The sequence below is a fragment of the Pipistrellus hanaki genome (assembly GCF_964339955.1).
Source record: "Pipistrellus hanaki genome assembly, chromosome: 16".
Lineage (NCBI taxonomy): Eukaryota > Metazoa > Chordata > Mammalia > Chiroptera > Vespertilionidae > Pipistrellus > Pipistrellus hanaki.
In genome coordinates, this window is record NC_140518.1 from 14,489,472 (window position 1) to 14,508,562 (window position 19,091).

Sequence of the window (19,091 nt, forward strand, 5' to 3'; positions counted from 1 at the left end):
CGGGCTCGGTGGGCCCGGGCTCTGTTTCCTTCAGTCTCTCTCCCAGGTTTGCTGCTGCTGATGGCTGGGTGAGCGCCGGTGTGGATGCACACCAAAGTGCAAAGCATAACCCAGGGGGGCATGACCTCAGGGCTGCCTCTCTGTCCTCAGAAACAGGCCTGACGGAGACAGGGAAGGGTCCGAGAGGGAAGGCAGATCTCGCCGAGGCTGTGAGTGCAGGTTCTGGGCACAAACTAAGTCCACAAGACAGGATGGAGCTCCCCAGTTCCGTCGGCCTCTATGTAGGCGCCAGTTTGGGAACCACCGGCTAAAGGCCTTCTGGGATCTGGTCTCGTAGCTCTAGCCCTCTGGAGGCCTCGAAGTGTCACCCTTAGACTGCCAAGGGCCTTCTCGTACGCCAGGGGTGTTCCGGTGTGTCATCACGGGGAAGGGGAATATCGTTTTGAAAAAGGAGTTTTTAGAGAGAGTGGAAGGGAGGGGAAGAGACAGAGAGAGAAACGTGGATGTGAGAGAGACACATCTATTGGTTGGCTCCCCCATGTGCCCTGACGGAGCGGGGCGGGGGGCGGGGGGGGGGAGGAAGTGCCCGCAGGGGGAGATCAAGCCTGCCTCCGAGGTAGGTGCCCTTGATCGGAATCAAACCCAAGACCCTTCAGTCTTCCGGCCAATGCTCTAACCACTGAGCAAACCCAGCCAGGGCCCAGCAGATGTTTGTAGTTACCTGGGAAGCGGTAGTGATGCAGTTCCTTCCCAAATGGGTTTTCAAGTTGCTAAATGGGTTTCAGCACAGAGAGAAGGTCAACGCCTCGAGCTGCGGGCCCTGTGGCAGGAGGGGGCCCGGCTTGTAGGACAGCATCTTCCCGCCCGCAGCGCCGAGTCTGAGACGTCCTGATGTTCAGGTGCCGCCAGGGGTCATTTCCAGGCGAGAGCGGGCCTCTACTCTCATTGCTTTTATTTTTCTCCCTTTGATTTTGAAAAAAAAATTAAAATTACTGAAAAGTTGAAAGAATGGAACAACGAACACTCACATACACTTTGCCTGGATTGACCAGCTGTTCACAGTTGTTACATTTAGGTAGCCCCGCTCTCTCCCTCTCCCCTTTGAAAGTAAGTCAGACATCATGGCTTTGCCCTTATATACTTGTGTACGTATCAACCAACAACAAGGTTATCCCTTTGCACTCCGCTGTCCCCTCTCAGGGGACATCGGAATTCTAGCATATCACTCGGATGTCCCCTCTCAGGGGGGACATTGCAGTTTATTAGTGATTACGGGGAATTGAGTTATTTCAACGCACGTTTCCGCCGCAAAGTAGCGTCGAGTAGCTGGTAGCCAATGTCCAGAATGGTTCGGAGTGCAAAGGGTCATTCTGTATAAACTCGATGCCATTGTCACTCTCAAGAACTGTAACACTGATACAATAATATCCAATAGATAGGCCATGTTAACAATGTAATTAAGCCCGACTGGTATGGGTCAGTGGTTGCGTGTTGATCTGTGAAGCAGGAGGTCACAGTTCAATTCCTGGTTCCCAGTGAGGTTCGATTCCCTGTCAGGGCACATGCCCAGGTTGTGGCTCAATCCCCAGTAGGGGGCGTGCAGGAGGCAGCTGATCAATGATTCTCTCTCATCATTGATGTTTCTATCTTACTCTTCCTCTCCCTTCCTCTCTAAAATAAAAAATATATATATATATTTTAAAATGTAATTAAATTTTTTAATTATCCCAGTAATGTCCTTTAGAACTGTGATGTGTTGGTTTTTTTTTTTAAACTATGTTCTAGGCAGTTATGTTTTTTTAGTCTCCTTTAATCTAGAACAGTTCCACATTTTTCTTTCATACGAGTCCCACCATTTGTATTTGTCTGATTGTTTATTCGTGAGTAGAGGTGAGACGTTTAGTTTGTGTGTTCCTTTCCGTGCATCGCATCTGGAGGCATGAGATGTCCGTTCGCCCCGTGATCGGGGATGTCTGATTACTTGGCTAAGGTGTTGTCCACCAGCGTTTTCCATGGAATACATGCCTTTCCCCCTCTGTGAGTCATAAGTAACATGTGAGGCAATACTCCGACCCAGTGTGGCCATCCTGTTCTCCAACAAGGATCACCTAATCGTTTGAGCAGCTATGATGATCCTTGTCTGAGTCCACTCTCTTTATTTATGGGGTTGCGTGTGCTGGGCCAGGTTATATTTAGGTGACAGTTTTAAATATATGCGAACCCACTGATACAGACTTGATCTTTATATTTAGCAAATAGCTGCCCTCCCTCCTCTTCCCAACCCCCCTCCCCCATTCTACCTCCTCCCCTTTTTCTCTTCTTCCCAAAATAATATGTGATCATTTGGCCGTGACGTAAAGATTTATGACTGATTGTCTTCCCAGAATATTATCATCATCTCTATGTTGCCTGGGCACATTTTTCCTTGTTTATGTTTTTTACCAGCCAAATACTTTTATTCTTTCTGCTCTTGTCCCATCTGTTTAATAATCTGATTTTGTTAGAGAACTGCCTTCCTGATTGCTTATAAAGTAGTGTTTAGAAAGAAAAAAAAAATTTAAAGAGCAGATGGCTCTGGTATTGACCTACTTCTGCACGGGGAAGTTTTACTATAACCTTCTTACTTGATGGTAGGCCAGTTTTAATATGCACGAGGCCTTAATCCTTGATTGCTACTATTCAGTGTTTTTCTGTCCCTCCGAGTTCCTGCTACTGGGTAACCATCACCACGGCACACATGTCATCATTGATATTGACACAACCAGGGAACTTGCTGTTTATAATCTTTCCAAAGCCCTTCTGTCTTTAAACGGCGCCGATCTGATGAACAGTTTTGAGTCCTGGTTCCTTGCCTCCCACTTTTCAGATTAGAATCAGATTAGAAGCAACGTTTACACACCTCCTGTTTCACCTGCCATCGAGCTCACGCCTTGGCCCAAATCAGAGCTTCACGGTTAGGTTTCTTATTCTAACCTCTTACTCTTTTTCTTTCTTTGAATTGTGAAATGTAGCAACAGACAGGAAAGTACGTGAAATAACACGGCCAACCACCGCCAGTCCTCTGGACAGAGGGAGCGTGGGAGAGGGGGCGGAGGACCGCCTCGCGGGCCAGGCGGCCCCTCGGTCAGAGCCCCTGGGAAGTATGGGATCTGGAGCCAATACCTCAGGACCAAGAGAAACCCGTCCCTCCCTGCCACCCCAGCCCTTGGCAGCCACCGATCTATTGTGCCCCCGTGGGGTTCCCTATTCGGGACATTTCATATGCATGGAATTTATAGGATGTGGCCTTTTATGTCCGGCTTCTTTCGCTTAGCGTCGTGTTCTCAAAGTTCATCTCTGTTGTAGGACGTGTCCGTACTTTATTCCTTCTTGTGTCTGAATAAGATTCCATTTTATCCGTTTTATGTTTCCATTCCTATTCATGTTACTCCTTCTTCTGTCGATGGACCTGTGGGTTATTTCTGCTCTGTGGCTATTATGAATGATGCTGCTCTGAACGTTTGTGCACACGTTTTTGCAGACATGTTTTCCGTTCTCCCAGGCACGTGACCGGGAGTGGAGCTGCTGGGTCCTCTGGAAATCCCATGTTTTCACTTTTCAGAGAATTCCCAGCTTGCTTTCCAAAGCTGCACCATTTTACAATCCTGTCTAATTTGCCGACTCGGTTCTCTCATCTGTAAAGTGGGAATTATAACTGTGCTGACCTCCCAGGGTTTTGTGAGGATTAAATGAGGAGGTCCCGAGAAGCATTTACTTTAAATAACATAGTGGGTGTTCTGTAAGGGGTAAATCTGATGGCGGATAATAACACTAATAAATGTTAGTTTAATTCAGTTTTCCATCTTATTTCTAAAGTTATGCTTACTTATTGGATGAATCAAAAAATGTGTTGCTAATAATTCATACTTTAATTCATAGGATTCAGATTGTCTTTGAAAAGAACAGGACTTTTAAATTATTTTTCTGGAGTTTAGCAGGTCATTTCATTCAACCTGGTTCCATTCTAACACGGAGGTGAGCTCCCCTAGGAACGGAACTCTTGTTTACATCATTAGCCGGTGGGGAAATTGGTTTCATTGTCCATCGTTTTTCACTTAAAGTCGCAGGACCTGTCGGTGACATTGAGTGAGGACTCCCTGTGCTCAGGCAGCCTTGCTCTCGGGACAGCACCCGTCACAACCCTCTCTCTCATTCAGTCCTCCCAGTGCCTTTCCCTACTGAGGGGACAGCCATTATGTCTGAACTTGAACCCTATGTGAGAGGCCGGGATGGGATGGATGGGATGGGATGGGGTGGTGGTTGTGGTGGGATGGAGGATAGGAATTATAAAATGCTTTATTTATTCATTATTTTATCCTCACCTGAGGCTATTTCCCCCCAGCCCCCATTGCTTTTCAGAAAGAGTGGGAGGAAGGGAGACAGAGGTAGAGAGATAAATCAACCCTTCGCCTCCTGCTGGCACCCACACAACAGGGATGGGGTGAGGTGGGGGTGGTGGCAGGGAGCAAACCAATGCCCGCCCTGGCATGGTAACCACTGAGAAACACTGGCCAGGGATAAAGATGCTTTAAATTATACCCCTAGCCCTGGCCGGTACGGCTCCATTCCTTGGGCCTTGTCCTGTTCATCAAACCGTCTCCTGTTTGATTTCTAGTCAAGGACATGCCCAAGTTTATGGGTTCGATCCCTGGCTGGGGTGTGTGGGAAGGCAGCCAATCAACCTCTCTCTCTAACTCTCTAATTAATTTTTTAAAACATATTAAGGACATAAATTAGACACATAAGTCCAGCAGACCAAATCCCCGCACACATTTATGCCTCCCTCTCTTCTCCCACGCTGGAATTCAGCCACTCCGCTGGTCCATCTGCATCGGGACCTGCTGCTGTCCTGACCCCCCAACTCTCTCAGCCCAGAGCTCAGCCACGGGCGTGACTTCGGCCACAGTGTTCCGGAAGGATTCAGAGACCGTGATGTTTTTCTTTACAAAGTTTTATGCTTTCTTTTTAAAAGGAAAAGCATCTCATAAAAAGGTACTTATTATTGAGACAAAATTATCCCAAATTCCCAGGCACTCGTATAATTTATTTGTTAGTGGGCGTTTATTTTTATGGCTTTCAATAAGCCTGTATCATTAGGAGCTATTAAACTCCGAGGCCTTTTTTAACAGCTGCCCGAGGGTCCGCGTTCTCTGGCCTGGCACGCCCGAGCCGCGTCCAGAAGGACAGAGTGGGTGCAGGTGGCTCACGCGCTCAGAAAGCACGCCGGCCTGCGTCCAGCGCTCTGCTGGGCCGCGGGAACGCTCTTGAACACCGAGTGCACCTAAGCAGCCCTCACACAGTTCTCATCTTCGGCTAAAAATAAGATTGTGAATCCATTTCCCAGTCTTTCGAGAAGCCCCTGTGATGATTTACCGAAGACACAAACCACTTCCCTTGTCAGAACCTCACGCATTGACGAGGGAGCTGCCCGTAAATAAGCAGAAGAGAGAGTGCACGGAGGCCAGGGCGGGGCGGGGGGGGGGGCGGTCAGGCACCGCCCGTGGGGAGCAGCCAGGCCGTGGGGAGAGCCAGGCTGGCGAGAAAGGGCAGAGGATAAGCTTGTGCAGGTGTAGTTGTCACCCGGTCATGGGCGTGGCGAGTGGCGGCCTGCATGCAGAAAAGCTCTGGTGCTTAGTTTAGGTTTTATGGATACGATTGGGGAAAGTGGTGGCGTTTTTTTCTCCCTCAACCACATATTTTATTTTTATTTTTTTAAACTTAATGAATCTTTATTGTTCAGATTATTACAATTGTTCCTCTTCCCCCCCTCCCCCACCCCATAGCTCCCCTCCACCTGGTTCCCACCCACCCTCTGCCCTTATCCCCCCCTTCCCCCCCACCCCCCGCCGTCCTCATCTGTACGATTTTTGTCCAGGCTCTTCCCACACCCTTTTCCCCCTGAGAATTGTCAGTCCACTCCCTTTCTATGCCCCTGATTCTATTATATTCCATTATACTCTAAATCTGTTCATCAGATTTTTAATTCCTTAATATTTAGATTCACTTTCAACCACATATTTTAAATTGTTACATAATAATCTCAGTGAAGTCACCCCATTTTCCATGCATATGTAATTTTTAGTTAAAAAGTGAAAATGATTCTGCATTATTTTGTGTATTTTTATTTTACTTTTTTTTTTTTTTTTACTTCTCATAGGCAAAACCTACTTTATCAAAGAATGCTCGTGAAGTGGAATTAAAGTACACTGTATTTATCGAAATAAGTTGGTTGCCACCTTATATTTTCCAGCTGTTATTCTTCAAGTGGCATTTTAGGAAGTAACTGTTATATTTGGAGCCATAAAAATACTCTGACAAATGCTAACAGCTCAGCATCCCACTATTTGATGAAAACTAAGAACTAATATAAAACACAAGACAAGCTCTAGTTGTGTTGCTAAGTGGTTAGAACACCGGACTGAAGGGTGGCGGTTTGATTCCATCAAGGCATGTACCTCAGTTGCAGGCTCGATCCCCAGTCCCGGGTCACAGTGCGTACAGGAGGCAACCAATCGATGTGTCTCTCTCACATCGATATTTCACTCTCTCTGTCTCTCACCCTCCCTTCCACTCTCTCTAAAAAGCAATGGAAAAAATATTGTTGGGTGAGGATTAACAACAACAAAACCCACACACACACAAAAAAAAAAACCAACCCACGAGACAAAATGAATGTATGATGTCTATATAGTACCCCTACATGTTTGGCATATCACTGTGGTCTTTCTTAAAATAATAATAGGCCCTGGCCAGTGTGCTCAGTGGTTAGAGCATCAACTGAAGGGCACCTATCTCAGTTGCAGGCTGGATTCCCTGCCCCGGTTGGGCATGTGCAGGAGGCAACCAATGGATGTATCTCTCTTACATCGACATTTATCTGTTATTTCTCTCTCTCTCTCTCTTCCTCCCTCCCTTCCACTCTCTCAAGAAAAAAAAAATCAATGGAAAAAATATCCTCAGGTAAGGATTAACAAAACCAAACAAACAAACAAAAACAATAATAGGCCGAAACCAGTTTGGCTCAGTAGTAGAGTGTCAGTCTGCAGACTGAAAGGTCCCAGGTTCGATTCCGGTCAAGGGCATGTACCTTGGTTGCGGGCACATCCCCAGTAGGGGGTGTGAAAGAGGCAGCTGGTCGATGTTTCTAACTCTCTATCCCTCTCTCTTCCTCTCTGTAAAACATCAATAAAATACAATATATTTAAAAAAAACAAAACAAAACAATAATAGACTCCTGGCATATGCTCCGACAGCAGGACATGTGAAACATTGGCCAAATATTTGGTGTGTGTGTAACCACTCAGCAAGTGTTTATCGACTGCTTGCCGTGTCAGGCCACCGTGCTAGGCTCTGCACTGGGGACACGGAAGCGAATAACTGTGTTCTTGTCACGTACCATCCTTCGGAGTTCAGAGGGGAAGATAGACAAAAAACAGATGAACGGAAACGAAAAGGAAAAATGACAAATGGTGGCAAGCATTACTAAGGAACAGATAGGCCATTGTAAGTATAGACTCGTCCACATTATAAAGTCATCTCCGTTTTAAGATGTGTTCCAGTTTCTTGCTGGGCATTTCATACTGATCATCTCGTTCCAGAGTGACTTTGAAAAGAGCTTATGGATTTGACCAAGTGGTGTGTAGACCTTTATTTATGCAACAGAAAAATGGACTGACTGCTGATGTGCCAGGCACTGTTCTAGGCCCAAGAGAAGAAGCGGTGGACAAAACAAAGGCCTGGTGTTTGGGCGACTTCTCCCCAGTGGGGAGACCGCAGACAAATACGGGATAAAAGTCAGGAAGTGATCGGTGACGGGAAGAAAATAGACGGAAGATAGCCACCAGACGGTGACGTTACTCGGGTGGACTGAGAAGGAGGCTCTGAGGAGAGAGACGTTTTTCCTTCTTGTGTCTCTTGGGTCAGTTCAGTTAACGAACGCAGGATGCAAGATTGCTTTTCTGTCTGCTGGAACCTTTCTTTTTTTATATATTTTTCTTTTTTAATATATTTTATTGATTTTTTTACTTAGAGGAAGAGAGAGGGATAGAGAGTTAGTAACATCGATGAGAGAGAATCATCGATCAGCTGCCTCTTGCACACCCCTACTGGGGATGTGCCCGCAACTAAGGTACATGCCCTTGACCGGAATCGAACCCGGGACCTTTCAGTCCGCAGGCGACGCTCTATCCACTGAGCCAAACCGGTCCTGGCAGTCCGCTGGTATCTTTCACGAGTCGCTACAAGAACCGTGGTGAGGCCTTCTCTCCAGTTCCCTTCACAAAAGGAGACTAAAACCCGCATTCTTTTCTCCATCCTTTTTTCATCCCATACGTGTAAATGCCTAAGCGCCTCCGTCCGTCCGTCCACCCTTCCGTCCCTTTACCTTTCATCCAAAAAACATGCTTTGGTGTCTCTTCCAAGTTTCCAAAATCTTGGGACATGATTTATTTGATTAAATTCAATGTCTTCCAGATGTTTGATTGTAATGCGGAGGGAGCTCCTCCATCCAAGAGTCTCTCTCCTGGTAAACGCTCGGCCATCGAAATGCGACGTCTTGGGTGACGGTCGTGATCTCAGCCTTCACCCCCCCCCCCCAAAGCTCTAAATAAACTTGCACACCGCTCACGTGTCCTATAGCATTGCGCAAGGCTAAAATAGGTAGCTGGCGCCCTCCCCACGCCCGCTGCTGGCTAACTGACGAGTCCCATAAATAGCTCCGGGTTATGCTATTGGATAACGATAACTAACCGAGATGGGGTTTTTATTTCCTAACCCAGTCCTGTCGTCTCTGGTATTCCAACAAGAGCGAGCTCTCATCGACCGGACCCCAGCCGTAACGGCTCTGGGGAGAACTGTGCCAATCAATAGCCACATTTTTTAGGATGGGATCAGAGATAGCCCTGCCTTATATCAGAGTTAGAGCAAGGTTCCGTGTTCGACCCTTCTGTGGATATGAAAGTCATGCTACCACTGCAGTCAGGTTAAGCCCAGAGTGTTCCTGCCAGATGAATTTAGAATTCTCAGGTGGGTCTGAGAAGGCACCTCGGTAGTTTTATAAGACTTTTGTTTGTTTTTTTCCTGAAATCAAGAGCATATTTTAAAAACCTGCCCACGATTGGAATATAATGGTTCTTGTTTCTGACTCTCCGCCGGAATGTATTGTTTTTACGTCGGGAAGGTTTCTAAAGGCCCTCATTTAACAGGACATTGCTTCATAAATTCCTTAGCCATGGCTCAGAAGGGGAACCTCGGGGTGTTTTCCCATAAAGTTGTGCCCTTCGTGTGCAGAGCGTTGTTGCTTAGGTAACTAGTCATCGTACATAGGGTTCTTTTTTTTTTTTTTTTTTTTTTTTAAATAAATTTTTATTGTTCATATTATTACAAGTGTTCCTTTCCCCCCCCCTTCCCACCCCACCCTCTGCCCTTTCCCCACTCCCCATTGTCCTCATCCATAGGTGCACAGTTTATGTTCAGTCTCTTCCCACATTCCCCTCTTCCCTTTTCCCCAAGAATCATCAGTTCACTCCCCTTCCATACCTCTGATTCTATTATATTCAACAGTTAATATTGTTCATCAGATTTTTTTTTTAATTTCCTTGGTTTTTAGATTCACTTGTTGATAGTTACGTATTTGTTGTTCATAATTTTTATCTTTATTTACTTTCTCTTCTGAAAGAACCCCCTTCAGCAATTCATATAATTCTGGTTTGGTGGTGATGAACTCCTTTAGCTTTTTTTTATTAGTGAAGCTCTTTATCTGACCTTCGATTCTGAGTGATAGCTTTGCTGGGTAGAGTATTTTTGGCTGAAGGTTCTCGCTATTCATCACCTTGAATATTTCTTGCCATTCCCGTCTGGCCTGCATGGTTTCTGTTGAGAAATCAGCTGACAATCGTATAGGTGCTCCTTTATAGGTAACCACCTGCTTAGCTCTTGCTGCTTTTAATATTCTCTCTTTGTCCTTTGCTCTTGGAATCTTAATTATGATTTGTCTTGGTGTGGTCCTCTTTGGATTCCTCTTATTTGGAGTTCTGTGTGCTTCCTGGACTTGTAAGTCCAATTCTTTCCCCAGGTGGGGGAAGTTTTCTGTCACTATTTCTTTCAGTATGTTTTCGATATCTTGCTCTCTCTCATCTTCTGGGACCCCCATGATTCTGATGTTGGATCGTTTGAAGTTGTCCCAGAGGTTTCTTACATTATCTTCAATTTTCTGGATTCTCTTGCCTTCTAGCTTCTGCAGAGGAGTGTCTTCTGGCTCTTTATGTTCCAAATCTTTGACTTGATTCTTGCGATCTTCTATTCTGTTTTTAGGACTCTGTAGAATATTTTTTATTTCAGACAATGTATTCTTTATTTCTTGTTGATCCCTTAGCATTTCTTGTTGATCCCTTTTCATATCCTCATAGGTCTCATTTATTTTATCGGCCTTTTCTAGGAGTCTCTTGAAAAACCCTATAAGTGTGGTTTTGAACTCTATATCCAGTCGCTTTTTGTCCTCCATTTCTTTCGTTTGTGATCTACTTGGTTTAGGCATTTTCGCAGGCAGCTTTCCTGATGGGGGCGGAGTTTCAGGGTGGAGCCTACAGCCTTGGCTTCCGTCAGCCCCGCCCTATGCGACTCCTGAGACTCAGGGTCCTTCAGTACTTGTTGCAAGCGCCTCTGAGAGAAAGGTGCCCTCGATTTTCGCCTGCTACCAAACAGTGTAAGCTCTCCCGCAATGGGCCCGAAACTGGGGTTCAGTTCAGTTGGAAGTGGAGTTGGAGGTGGCGTTCAGAGCAGTCTGGAGCCTGTCTCCTTCCCGCCAGGGCAGTCCTACGGCACAGCAGGCCGGCCCTTCTCTGCGCGCTGTGTGCGCCTCCGGGACCTCCTTTCGCTGCTTCCCCGAGTACCGCCTTACAGCCCAGCTCCCTCTGGATGAGCCTGGGTCCCCGGGGTCTGGCCTAGAACGGGGGTTCAGAGCAGTTGGGGGCCCAGCACAGTCCGAGTGTTTATCTCCTTCCCGCTAGGGAACGCCAGCCAGGCACTCGGCCTCCCTCCTCTCCGGCTCCGTCCTCTCCACGCGCGCGCCGGGTGTCTCCGTACCTTGGGCTTTTCCAGCTCCTCCGCGCTTCCTTCTGGTTTTCTCCTTGCTTCTCGTTGTAGAATTTCCAGTCAGTTGACTTTCCTGTAGTTCTGGGTAATGTCCATTTTATATTTTAGTTGTATTTTATTGAAATTGTTGAGTGCGGCTGCGGCTAGGTGCCTACCCGAGCAGCCATCTTGGATTCTCCCCGAATGATCGTACATAGGGTTCTATCCTTGCTTTAGGCATCTTCACTTTCCTCTTACAGGATCTTCTTCAAAAATGGCAGTATGTTTGCTGCAATTCTTAGAAGTCAAAATAAGAATATGAAACAAGTGATTTTTTTAAAAATCCCCATGCTAATTATGTGTCATTACTATCCGGATGCTGCTTACGGTTGCTTCAAGTTCTGAACGAAAGTAAAGAAAATGAGCCTAACTAGTGGTCAAGGACAATAGGGGGGTGGGGATTGAAATGGGAGGTTGAGGACAAATATGTGATACCCTCATCAATAAAGAAATTTTAAAAAAGTAAAGAAAATGTCTATGATATCAACGCTATAGGCAGTTCTCCCCCTAAGGCTGCCTTGCACTTCTGCTTCTAGGACTTCGGTGTATGGACCAGTCAGAGCTTTATGGGCCCACTTAGGTACCTTCCCATGGCCACCCGGTACACCTACATCCTAAAAACCTTGTAATGCTAAGATTCAGTTCAAGAACCCTGATCCTGTCTACCAGAAAGGGCTTAAAAAGCAATTATCTCCAGCTTTTATAACTACATTAATATATACTCTCGTGGACTTAAAAGGGGAAGAAAAACACCACCCAAACCCCCGGTTGTTTGTTCAGCAGGTTGTGAACATGGCCGTGTGGATCCAGGCCCAGCAGCTGCAGGGGGATGCCCTGCACCAGATGCAGGCCCTGTACGGCCAGCACTTCCCCATCGAGGTGCGCCACTACCTGTCCCAGTGGATCGAGAGCCAGCCCTGGTGAGTGAGCGGCTTTTCTCCGTCACACTTCATGAAGCACAAGCATATTCACATTTGGAAAGATAACACGATGGGGACTCCAAAACTTACACCTTAAAAAAAAAAAAATCCTGACCCATGAAGAGGTATTTGGCGCCATCTGAAATTTTAGAAAGATAGAATGACTCTTAGGGTTTTTTTTTTTTTTAAAGGGTATCTTCCACCCGGCTGGCATGACTCAGAGGTTGAGCATTGACCTATGAGGTCACAGGTTGTGGGCTCGATCCCCAGAATGGGGCATGCAGGAGGAAGCTGATCAATGATTCTTTCTCATCATTGATGCTTCTGTCTCTCTCTCCCTTTCCCTTCCTCTCTGAAATCAATTAAAAAATTAAAAAAAAATAGGATATCTTAAAAAAAAAAAAAAAAAAGGATATCTTCTCTTTAATAGTATATTCTGGCTAAAAACATTTGAGCATTGCAGCTAGTAAAACCCAATGAACCAATGTTTTGAGTGCCTGTAGGGTGCCTAGCAGAGTCCTAGGTAACAGAGTTCATATGAAAAAATTAAAACCTTTGTCCACATAGAATTTAGTGCTGAATGGGACAGATAAGGTATGTCTATTCACATAATAATAATAATAATAATAATAATAAAGTATTGTTAACAAATTTAACAATGGAGAGACATTGGTGTTTTTACGTTTATATGTAAATTTTATAGACACATAAAGACTAAATCTTGATGGCAGATGTAATAAGCATGTTTATTTTTCTTGTTTTCAAATTACTCTTTATTATATGTTGGGGGGGGGTTGTTTTTAAACTCCTTTAGAATGAGTGCAATGCAGCCAGCTGATAAGGAGTATTTGTCATTGACACTGTCGCACCCAGGCAGCAGGATGCCTGCTGCTCTGCTCAGGGCCTGACGCAGGTTGGTTTGTCACCAGCCTGCCAATCTGATCTGACAGACTCAGCCTCTGCTTCAGGCCTGCATCACTGCGGGTGGCGGGTGGCGGGTGGCGGGTGGCGGGTGCGGGTGGCGTGGCCTCTCTGACAGACCCGGAGTGGGGAGGGGGGTTCGGGGAGGGGGGGAAGCGGGGAGACAGCCTTCACGCTGTTCAGGAGGGCTGCATCCCTGGCAGTAGCACTGCCAGGCAGAGCCGCAGTTGTGAAATTAGTGGCAAATTTCTCTCCAGAAACTAGAGAGCACCAGGAAGGCAATTTTCTAGGCAATTAAAAAAAAAAAAAAAAAAATCAGCCTCGTGTAATTAAGTGAGAAAAAAAAGAGCTAAATATGAGCATGCCAGCTAACTGCACCTTGCTTCGTGCTTTTCCATTTCCTTTCCTTTTTAATGATCTCGAAGAGTTCAGGAAGACGTGAATAGGAAGTTTCTGTTTATTCAAAATTTCATTTGATAGAGTTTCCACGTCGTCTTCCTACTGAGCAAACGTTAAAAGACTTGTGTTGATAGTAAAGGAAATCTGAATTTTATTTAGTTAAAAAAAATGTTTTCCCCCCATGACAGTGACATACAATGTTACATTCATTTCAGGTATACAACATGGTTATCAGACATTTATTTAACTTATGAAGTTCTCTCCCGGTAACTCCAGAATTTTCCCTCGTTTGGGTTTTCTCAAGAATGTAAAGATTTTAGCCTGGCCGGCGCGGCTCAGTGGCTAAGCGTTGACCGATGAACCAGGAGACCACAATTCGATCAGGGCACAGGCCCAGGTGGTGGGCTCAGTCCCCAGTGGGCGACGTACAGGAGGCAGCCAATCCATGTTTCTCTCTCATCATTGATGTTTCTCTCTCTCCCTCTCCCTTCATGTCTGAAATCAATAAAAAAAAAAAATATTTTAAAAAGGAATTTAAAAATTTTAATAAAAATGTCCAGTCCTTCATGTATACAGTAAGAAAATATTTTTTTGGCGGCGGGGAGGAGGTGACTGAGCGGGAAGGAACAGAGAATTAACTGCAAGCACCAGGCTTGTTTTCCATGAGTTTTGCTCTGAGGCTGGATCTTCTCAAGGATGGCTTCCTGGGACGAGGGGCCTTGTTGCCAGTTGACACCGGGGTGCATGCTGGGCCGCCATCCCTTCCTCCCAGGCTTTTATTGAATGTCTGTTTTATTTGGTCCGTGGAACATGCACATTGCACATCTGACTTTCTCTGCTGCCTTCTCCAAGTGCATATTTCAGCATATCGTTTGATGAGGTCCGCTATCAGTGTGTGGTACCCCTGCTGGGCCTCCGTTTGAAATTAGTCGCTAGCTGCACCAAATCTCTTGTTTGGCTCTAGACCTGAGCAGCAGGAATTGAGTATTATTTCAGCCTGATAGCTGTTGGGTTTCTGCCTTAAATTGTTTAAAACATGAGAGCTTCCGGGAGGGAGGCCACCCAAACCCTGTCACCGGTTGCCTGGCTCTGTGTGAATGCAGCGTCTCCGGCTCCCCGGGGAGTTAGTGCGGCTGCAGGTCCCAAGCCTGCGACCTGTGCGAATACGCAGGGGAGGCGTCTGTCTGAAGAAGTCATTTCCGAGGCTCCTTGGAAACAGCAGGGAGTGCTGTTTCACCTGTCTTCGGAAAATGCTCTCTGTGACATTAGCAACATATAGAACCAACAGTCAAGAGTGGGAGAAAAAAAAAAAAAAAGTAGACCATTCTGGACATTGTGTCACTTACACCATGAAGGGGTGACTATAAATAGGAAATTATCGGAGCCCTATTTCCTTCAGGGCACACACCGCCCTTTCCTCTCCCTCCATTCCCGGCAGAGACCATAAGCACCAAGCACGTGTAGGAGGAAGGAGGAAGGGCAGTACACTGTAAAAAAAAAAAAAAAGAAAGAAAGAAAGAAAGGAAGGAAGGAAGGAAGGAAGAAAGAGAGAATGAATGAGAAAGAAAGAAAGGAAGGAAGGAAGGGAGAATGAATGAGAAAGAAAGGAAGGAAGGAAGGAAGAAAGGAAGGAAGGAAGGAAGGAAAGAAGGAAGGAAGGAAGAGAGAAAGAACAAGAGAAAGAAAGAGAAAAGAAAATAGGGTCCTATACAGTCCACTCAGGCAGTCGGTGGGTTAGGATTGGACTCATGGAGGCATCTTGCCAGTCTGAACGGAACTCCCCTCAAGTTTGCCGAGAGCTTTATGCCGAGATCTCTGTAGCCAAAGACGAGGCGCGGCGTGTTGAGGCTGCATTTGTATAGGCTCGTGTGCATGTATGTATACATATGTATGTAATTTTTTTCCCCTAGGGACTCAATAGATCTTGATAATCCACAGGAGAACATTAAGGCCACCCAGCTCCTGGAGGGCCTGGTGCAGGAGCTGCAGAAGAAGGCGGAGCACCAGGTGGGGGAAGACGGGTTCTTGCTGAAGATCAAGCTGGGGCACTACGCCACGCAGCTCCAGGTGGGTGCGAGCCGGGTCACCGCCCCCCCCCCGGCGGGACCCCTCCTTCGTGTAGCCCTGCCTCTCCAGCCCGGCGCGGGCGGCCGAGTTGCCTGCATAAAGCTCCTGTTGTTTATTGTCACGGCTGTCGCTCTCTTTAGACGTTGTATCTGAAAATGACTTCAAGTTTATAAAAAGTTGCAAGGTTGATACAAAGACCCCGGTTGTTAACATTGGCTTTATGGTAGGATCTCCACATACACGCATTGTTTTGGTCCCTAGAGAGTAAGTTGTGCACACCGTGTCCCTTTCCCTCTGCCCTAAGCACCTCCGCGTCCATTCCCCTTACACCGTTGTTGTCCTGTTAGCGCCGTCGGTGAACAGTGCGCGGACAGAACACCCGCAGGTCACGTTACGCCCGTCTTCCCGTCTTGTCCAATGACCCGATGCCCTTTCGGGCACTTTTCCCCCTCCCGTCCAGGATCCAGTCCCAGGTCACGTCTTGCATCTAGTCATCTCGTCTCTTTAATTGCCTTCCATCTGGAACTGTTTTCTCGGCCTTTCTTTGTCTTTTGCTACACGGACACTCTGCAGTAACGTAGCGCCTCTGCTTTTTAAGATAAAACGTATCTCACGTCGGGTCTGTGTGGCGTTTCCTCATGATTAGACTCAGGTTACACAACCCTGATCCGCACTCTAAGTGTTGTCACATCCTTCTCACGGAATCACATCTGAGACGTGAAAATATATATATATATATTTTATTGATTTTTTTTTTACAGAGAGGAAGAGAGAGGGATAGAGAGTTAGAAACATCAATGAGAGAGAATCATCGATCAGCTGCCTCTTGCACGCCCCCTACTGGGGATATGCCCACAACTAAGATACATGCCCCTGACCGGAATCGAACCCGGGACCTTTCAGTCCGCAGGCCGACGCTCTATCCACTGAGCCAAACCGGTTTCAGCTGGTGGAGTAGTTTTGATTGCCCAGCAACGTGGTGTCCAGGTTCTCCTCTGATGTGGCCTTTTTTTGGGTTTATTTATCCTGTGTCCAAGAAGGATGCCCTAGTACTCTGGGCAAATTAGGGTGCAAGAAGTACTAGTAAAATACTCTTCTTACTTAGGCCTTTGACAATGTGCTTTCCTTGTCCCCCATTGATATGGGGGAGCGACACACCTCGTGGTTACCCCGTCGTGTCTCTAGGCGTCTCCTCCAAGGCGGGGGAGGCCCCGAGCTCGGAGTGGGACCCAGCGACTGTCTGCTCTTGGATTCTTTCAGAACACGTATGACCGCTGCCCCCTGGAGCTGGTCCGCTGCATCCGGCACATTCTGTACAACGAGCAGCGGCTGGTCCGAGAGGCCAACAGCGTGAGTGCCCCCTGGGCGTGGGGAGAGGAGCTGGGGACCCCCATCTCGCCCACTTCCCTCCGGACCCCGTTTGTCATGGTGACCATGGTGTCTCTGTAAACAGAGTCCGTCCCAAAGGAAACAGAAGACCGTACTCTGGTCTTCACTGGTTTATAGCCTGGATGAGCTCGCAGCCACAAAACAATTAGTAATTCAACCCCAAACGGGTCGTTTTTCAGTAAAGTCATGTCTATACTCAGGTGCGACCTCTGCCCGCCTCCTCTCGGCCGGCGGCGGGGGAAAGAAGGGATCAGACCGGGCCACGTACATGCCTGGGTCCACAAAGCCCCTGTGGATGCCGCCCCTGTACCTTCCCTTCGGGGTCTGCAGGATGACCCCTGGGAGAGGGGCCCCCGACTCCCTCTCCCCTCAGTCACAAGTAGGTCTTGAGTGAGAACAAAGACCATGTGTGTTCACCTGCCTGCTCCCCGCTCTGTCCCCGGGGGTCACCACCCTTAGTGGGAAAACCCAGGTGACTTAGAAGGGCATCAGATGGGCCGTGAGAGGGACCCCCCGGCGGAGGCCAGAGCTGCCCTAGGCGTTCCTCCTGTGTTTGAGGAGGACACCAGGATCCGCCAGCTCCCCCTTTCCTCCTCCTTCCCCGCTCTACGCCAGTTCTCACACGTGACGTCAGCAATGCCGGGGACTCAAAAGGAAGCTTTTGGGGTTCCACCCCTGATGGGTGCCGGCTGATCCCTTGCGTTCGGGCCTGAGGCGGGCGGTCTCCGGTCCTCACTGCCCAGCTCACGGCCGCCCGCGCTCTGCCCCCGTCTGTGTCCAGGGCGCCTCGCCGGCGGGAAGCCTGGCCGACATCATGTCCCAGAAGCACCTTCAGATCAACCAGACCTTCGAGGAGCTGCGGCTGGTCACGCAGGACACGGAGAACGAGCTGAAGAAGCTGCAGCAGACGCAGGAGTACTTCATCATCCAGTACCAGGAGAGCCTGCGGATCCAGGGTGAGGCGGGAGCGGGGCTGGAGGAAGCTCGGGTCCAGTCGGGAGAGAACCGGCTGCCTCTCTCTGGAGTATCGGGGCATCGTTAGGGTTGGGAAGGTGAGGCCTGGGGAGCGGAGAGGGCAGCGTCTTGCCTTCGGAGAGGATGGAGCTCACTCAAGCTTCCCATACCCAGCCGGCTCTGGTCTTGCAGGAAGGTACTCCCGGTCCAGTCAGCAGCACCCGGGCGGTGGTTTTGTGTGTGATCGGTGTTGCTTACGCTCTGAGCCGGGCCGGTATAAGGGCTGAGGACCTTGTTTCTGGTGACAAACTTCTCACGTTCTGCACAGCTGTTCAGAGAGGCCATCCTGGGGCACATCAGTGCCTGCAGACAAAGGCCCCCCTCCTGGTGTGAATGCAGCCTGGTTCTCTGGACACAGAGAATGGCAGGGTCAGTCCGGAGGCTGTGGAGCCTCCACAGCACCCTCTGTTGGCCTTGTGGGCGCCTGGCAATGTGGTTTCCTCCCCACTTGTGTGCCCCGCTCAGTCTCAGAGAAGCTTGGCCACGGGTGTTCCACCGACCAGCCATCCAGAAACACACACATGCACATGCAGTGTGCTCGTCTATCACCATGCGTGTGGGCACCGTCCGATAGTCATGTCGATATTATTTATTAGCCGTGTCTCCCCCACTAGCATGTAAATTCTTTGAGAAGGGACTGCGTCTTGCATCTCTGCACCCTGCGGCCAGCACATGGCCTGAGTCACAGCAGGTGTGGCATAGATGTCGGTGGGATGATTCTAGCATGTCTTCTTCCACACTTGACTGGCCCCAGGAGGGTGGGGGAAAGCCCACTTCTTAGGTGAGGGAACAGGGCAGCCACGCTATCAGTTCTGTCCCAGGCCGGGCACCGGTGACCACGTCGATGATCCTGTTCCTGGTTCTCCATTTCCTGTGTGTGGGTTTGGGTTTGGGTTCTGGTTTGGGTTTGTACCCCTCACGCAGTGTCAGTTCGGTCTCACTTACCAGGTTCCCCGTCAGAAACACAGACTATCGATCTGTTGTGCAGGGAAGGCTCTGTTCCCTCCAGCGGAGCAGACAATTGCCCCACCTCCGCTGGCGTCCTTCCCAGGAACGCCTGCCCGTCGCCAGGAGAGAGTAACCGGTCTCTCCCATAGGGAGGCCGGACCAGGTGTTGGGGACGCCCCCGCCCCCCGCCCTGTGGAGGCGGGACTCCCGAGGCGGCACCAGGGCCCCTGCTGCTCCCCCGGGGACGGGCCCCTGTGGGGAGAG

General features: G+C 48.3%; 1 protein-coding gene across 5 annotated transcripts in view; it reads left to right on the forward strand.

Annotated features, from left to right (window-relative positions):
- Positions 1 to 19,091, forward strand: part of LOC311610913 (signal transducer and activator of transcription 5B) — a 69,747-nt gene that overhangs the window by 32,658 nt on the left and 17,998 nt on the right. For 4 of the 5 annotated variants that reach the window (XR_014793038.1, XR_014793039.1, XM_084862487.1 and 1 more), the window contains exons 2-5: positions 11,953 to 12,089; positions 15,320 to 15,476; positions 16,737 to 16,826; positions 17,647 to 17,821. Coding sequence is in view for 3 of the 5 variants with exons in the window: in XM_084862487.1 (XP_084718613.1) it covers positions 11,962 to 12,089; positions 15,320 to 15,476; positions 16,737 to 16,826; positions 17,647 to 17,821 (550 nt within the window). In the remaining 2 variants the exon portion in view is untranslated. The remainder of the gene's footprint in view (positions 1 to 11,952; positions 12,090 to 15,319; positions 15,477 to 16,736; positions 16,827 to 17,646; positions 17,822 to 19,091) is intronic. The other variant, XM_084862488.1, reaches the window with a different exon arrangement.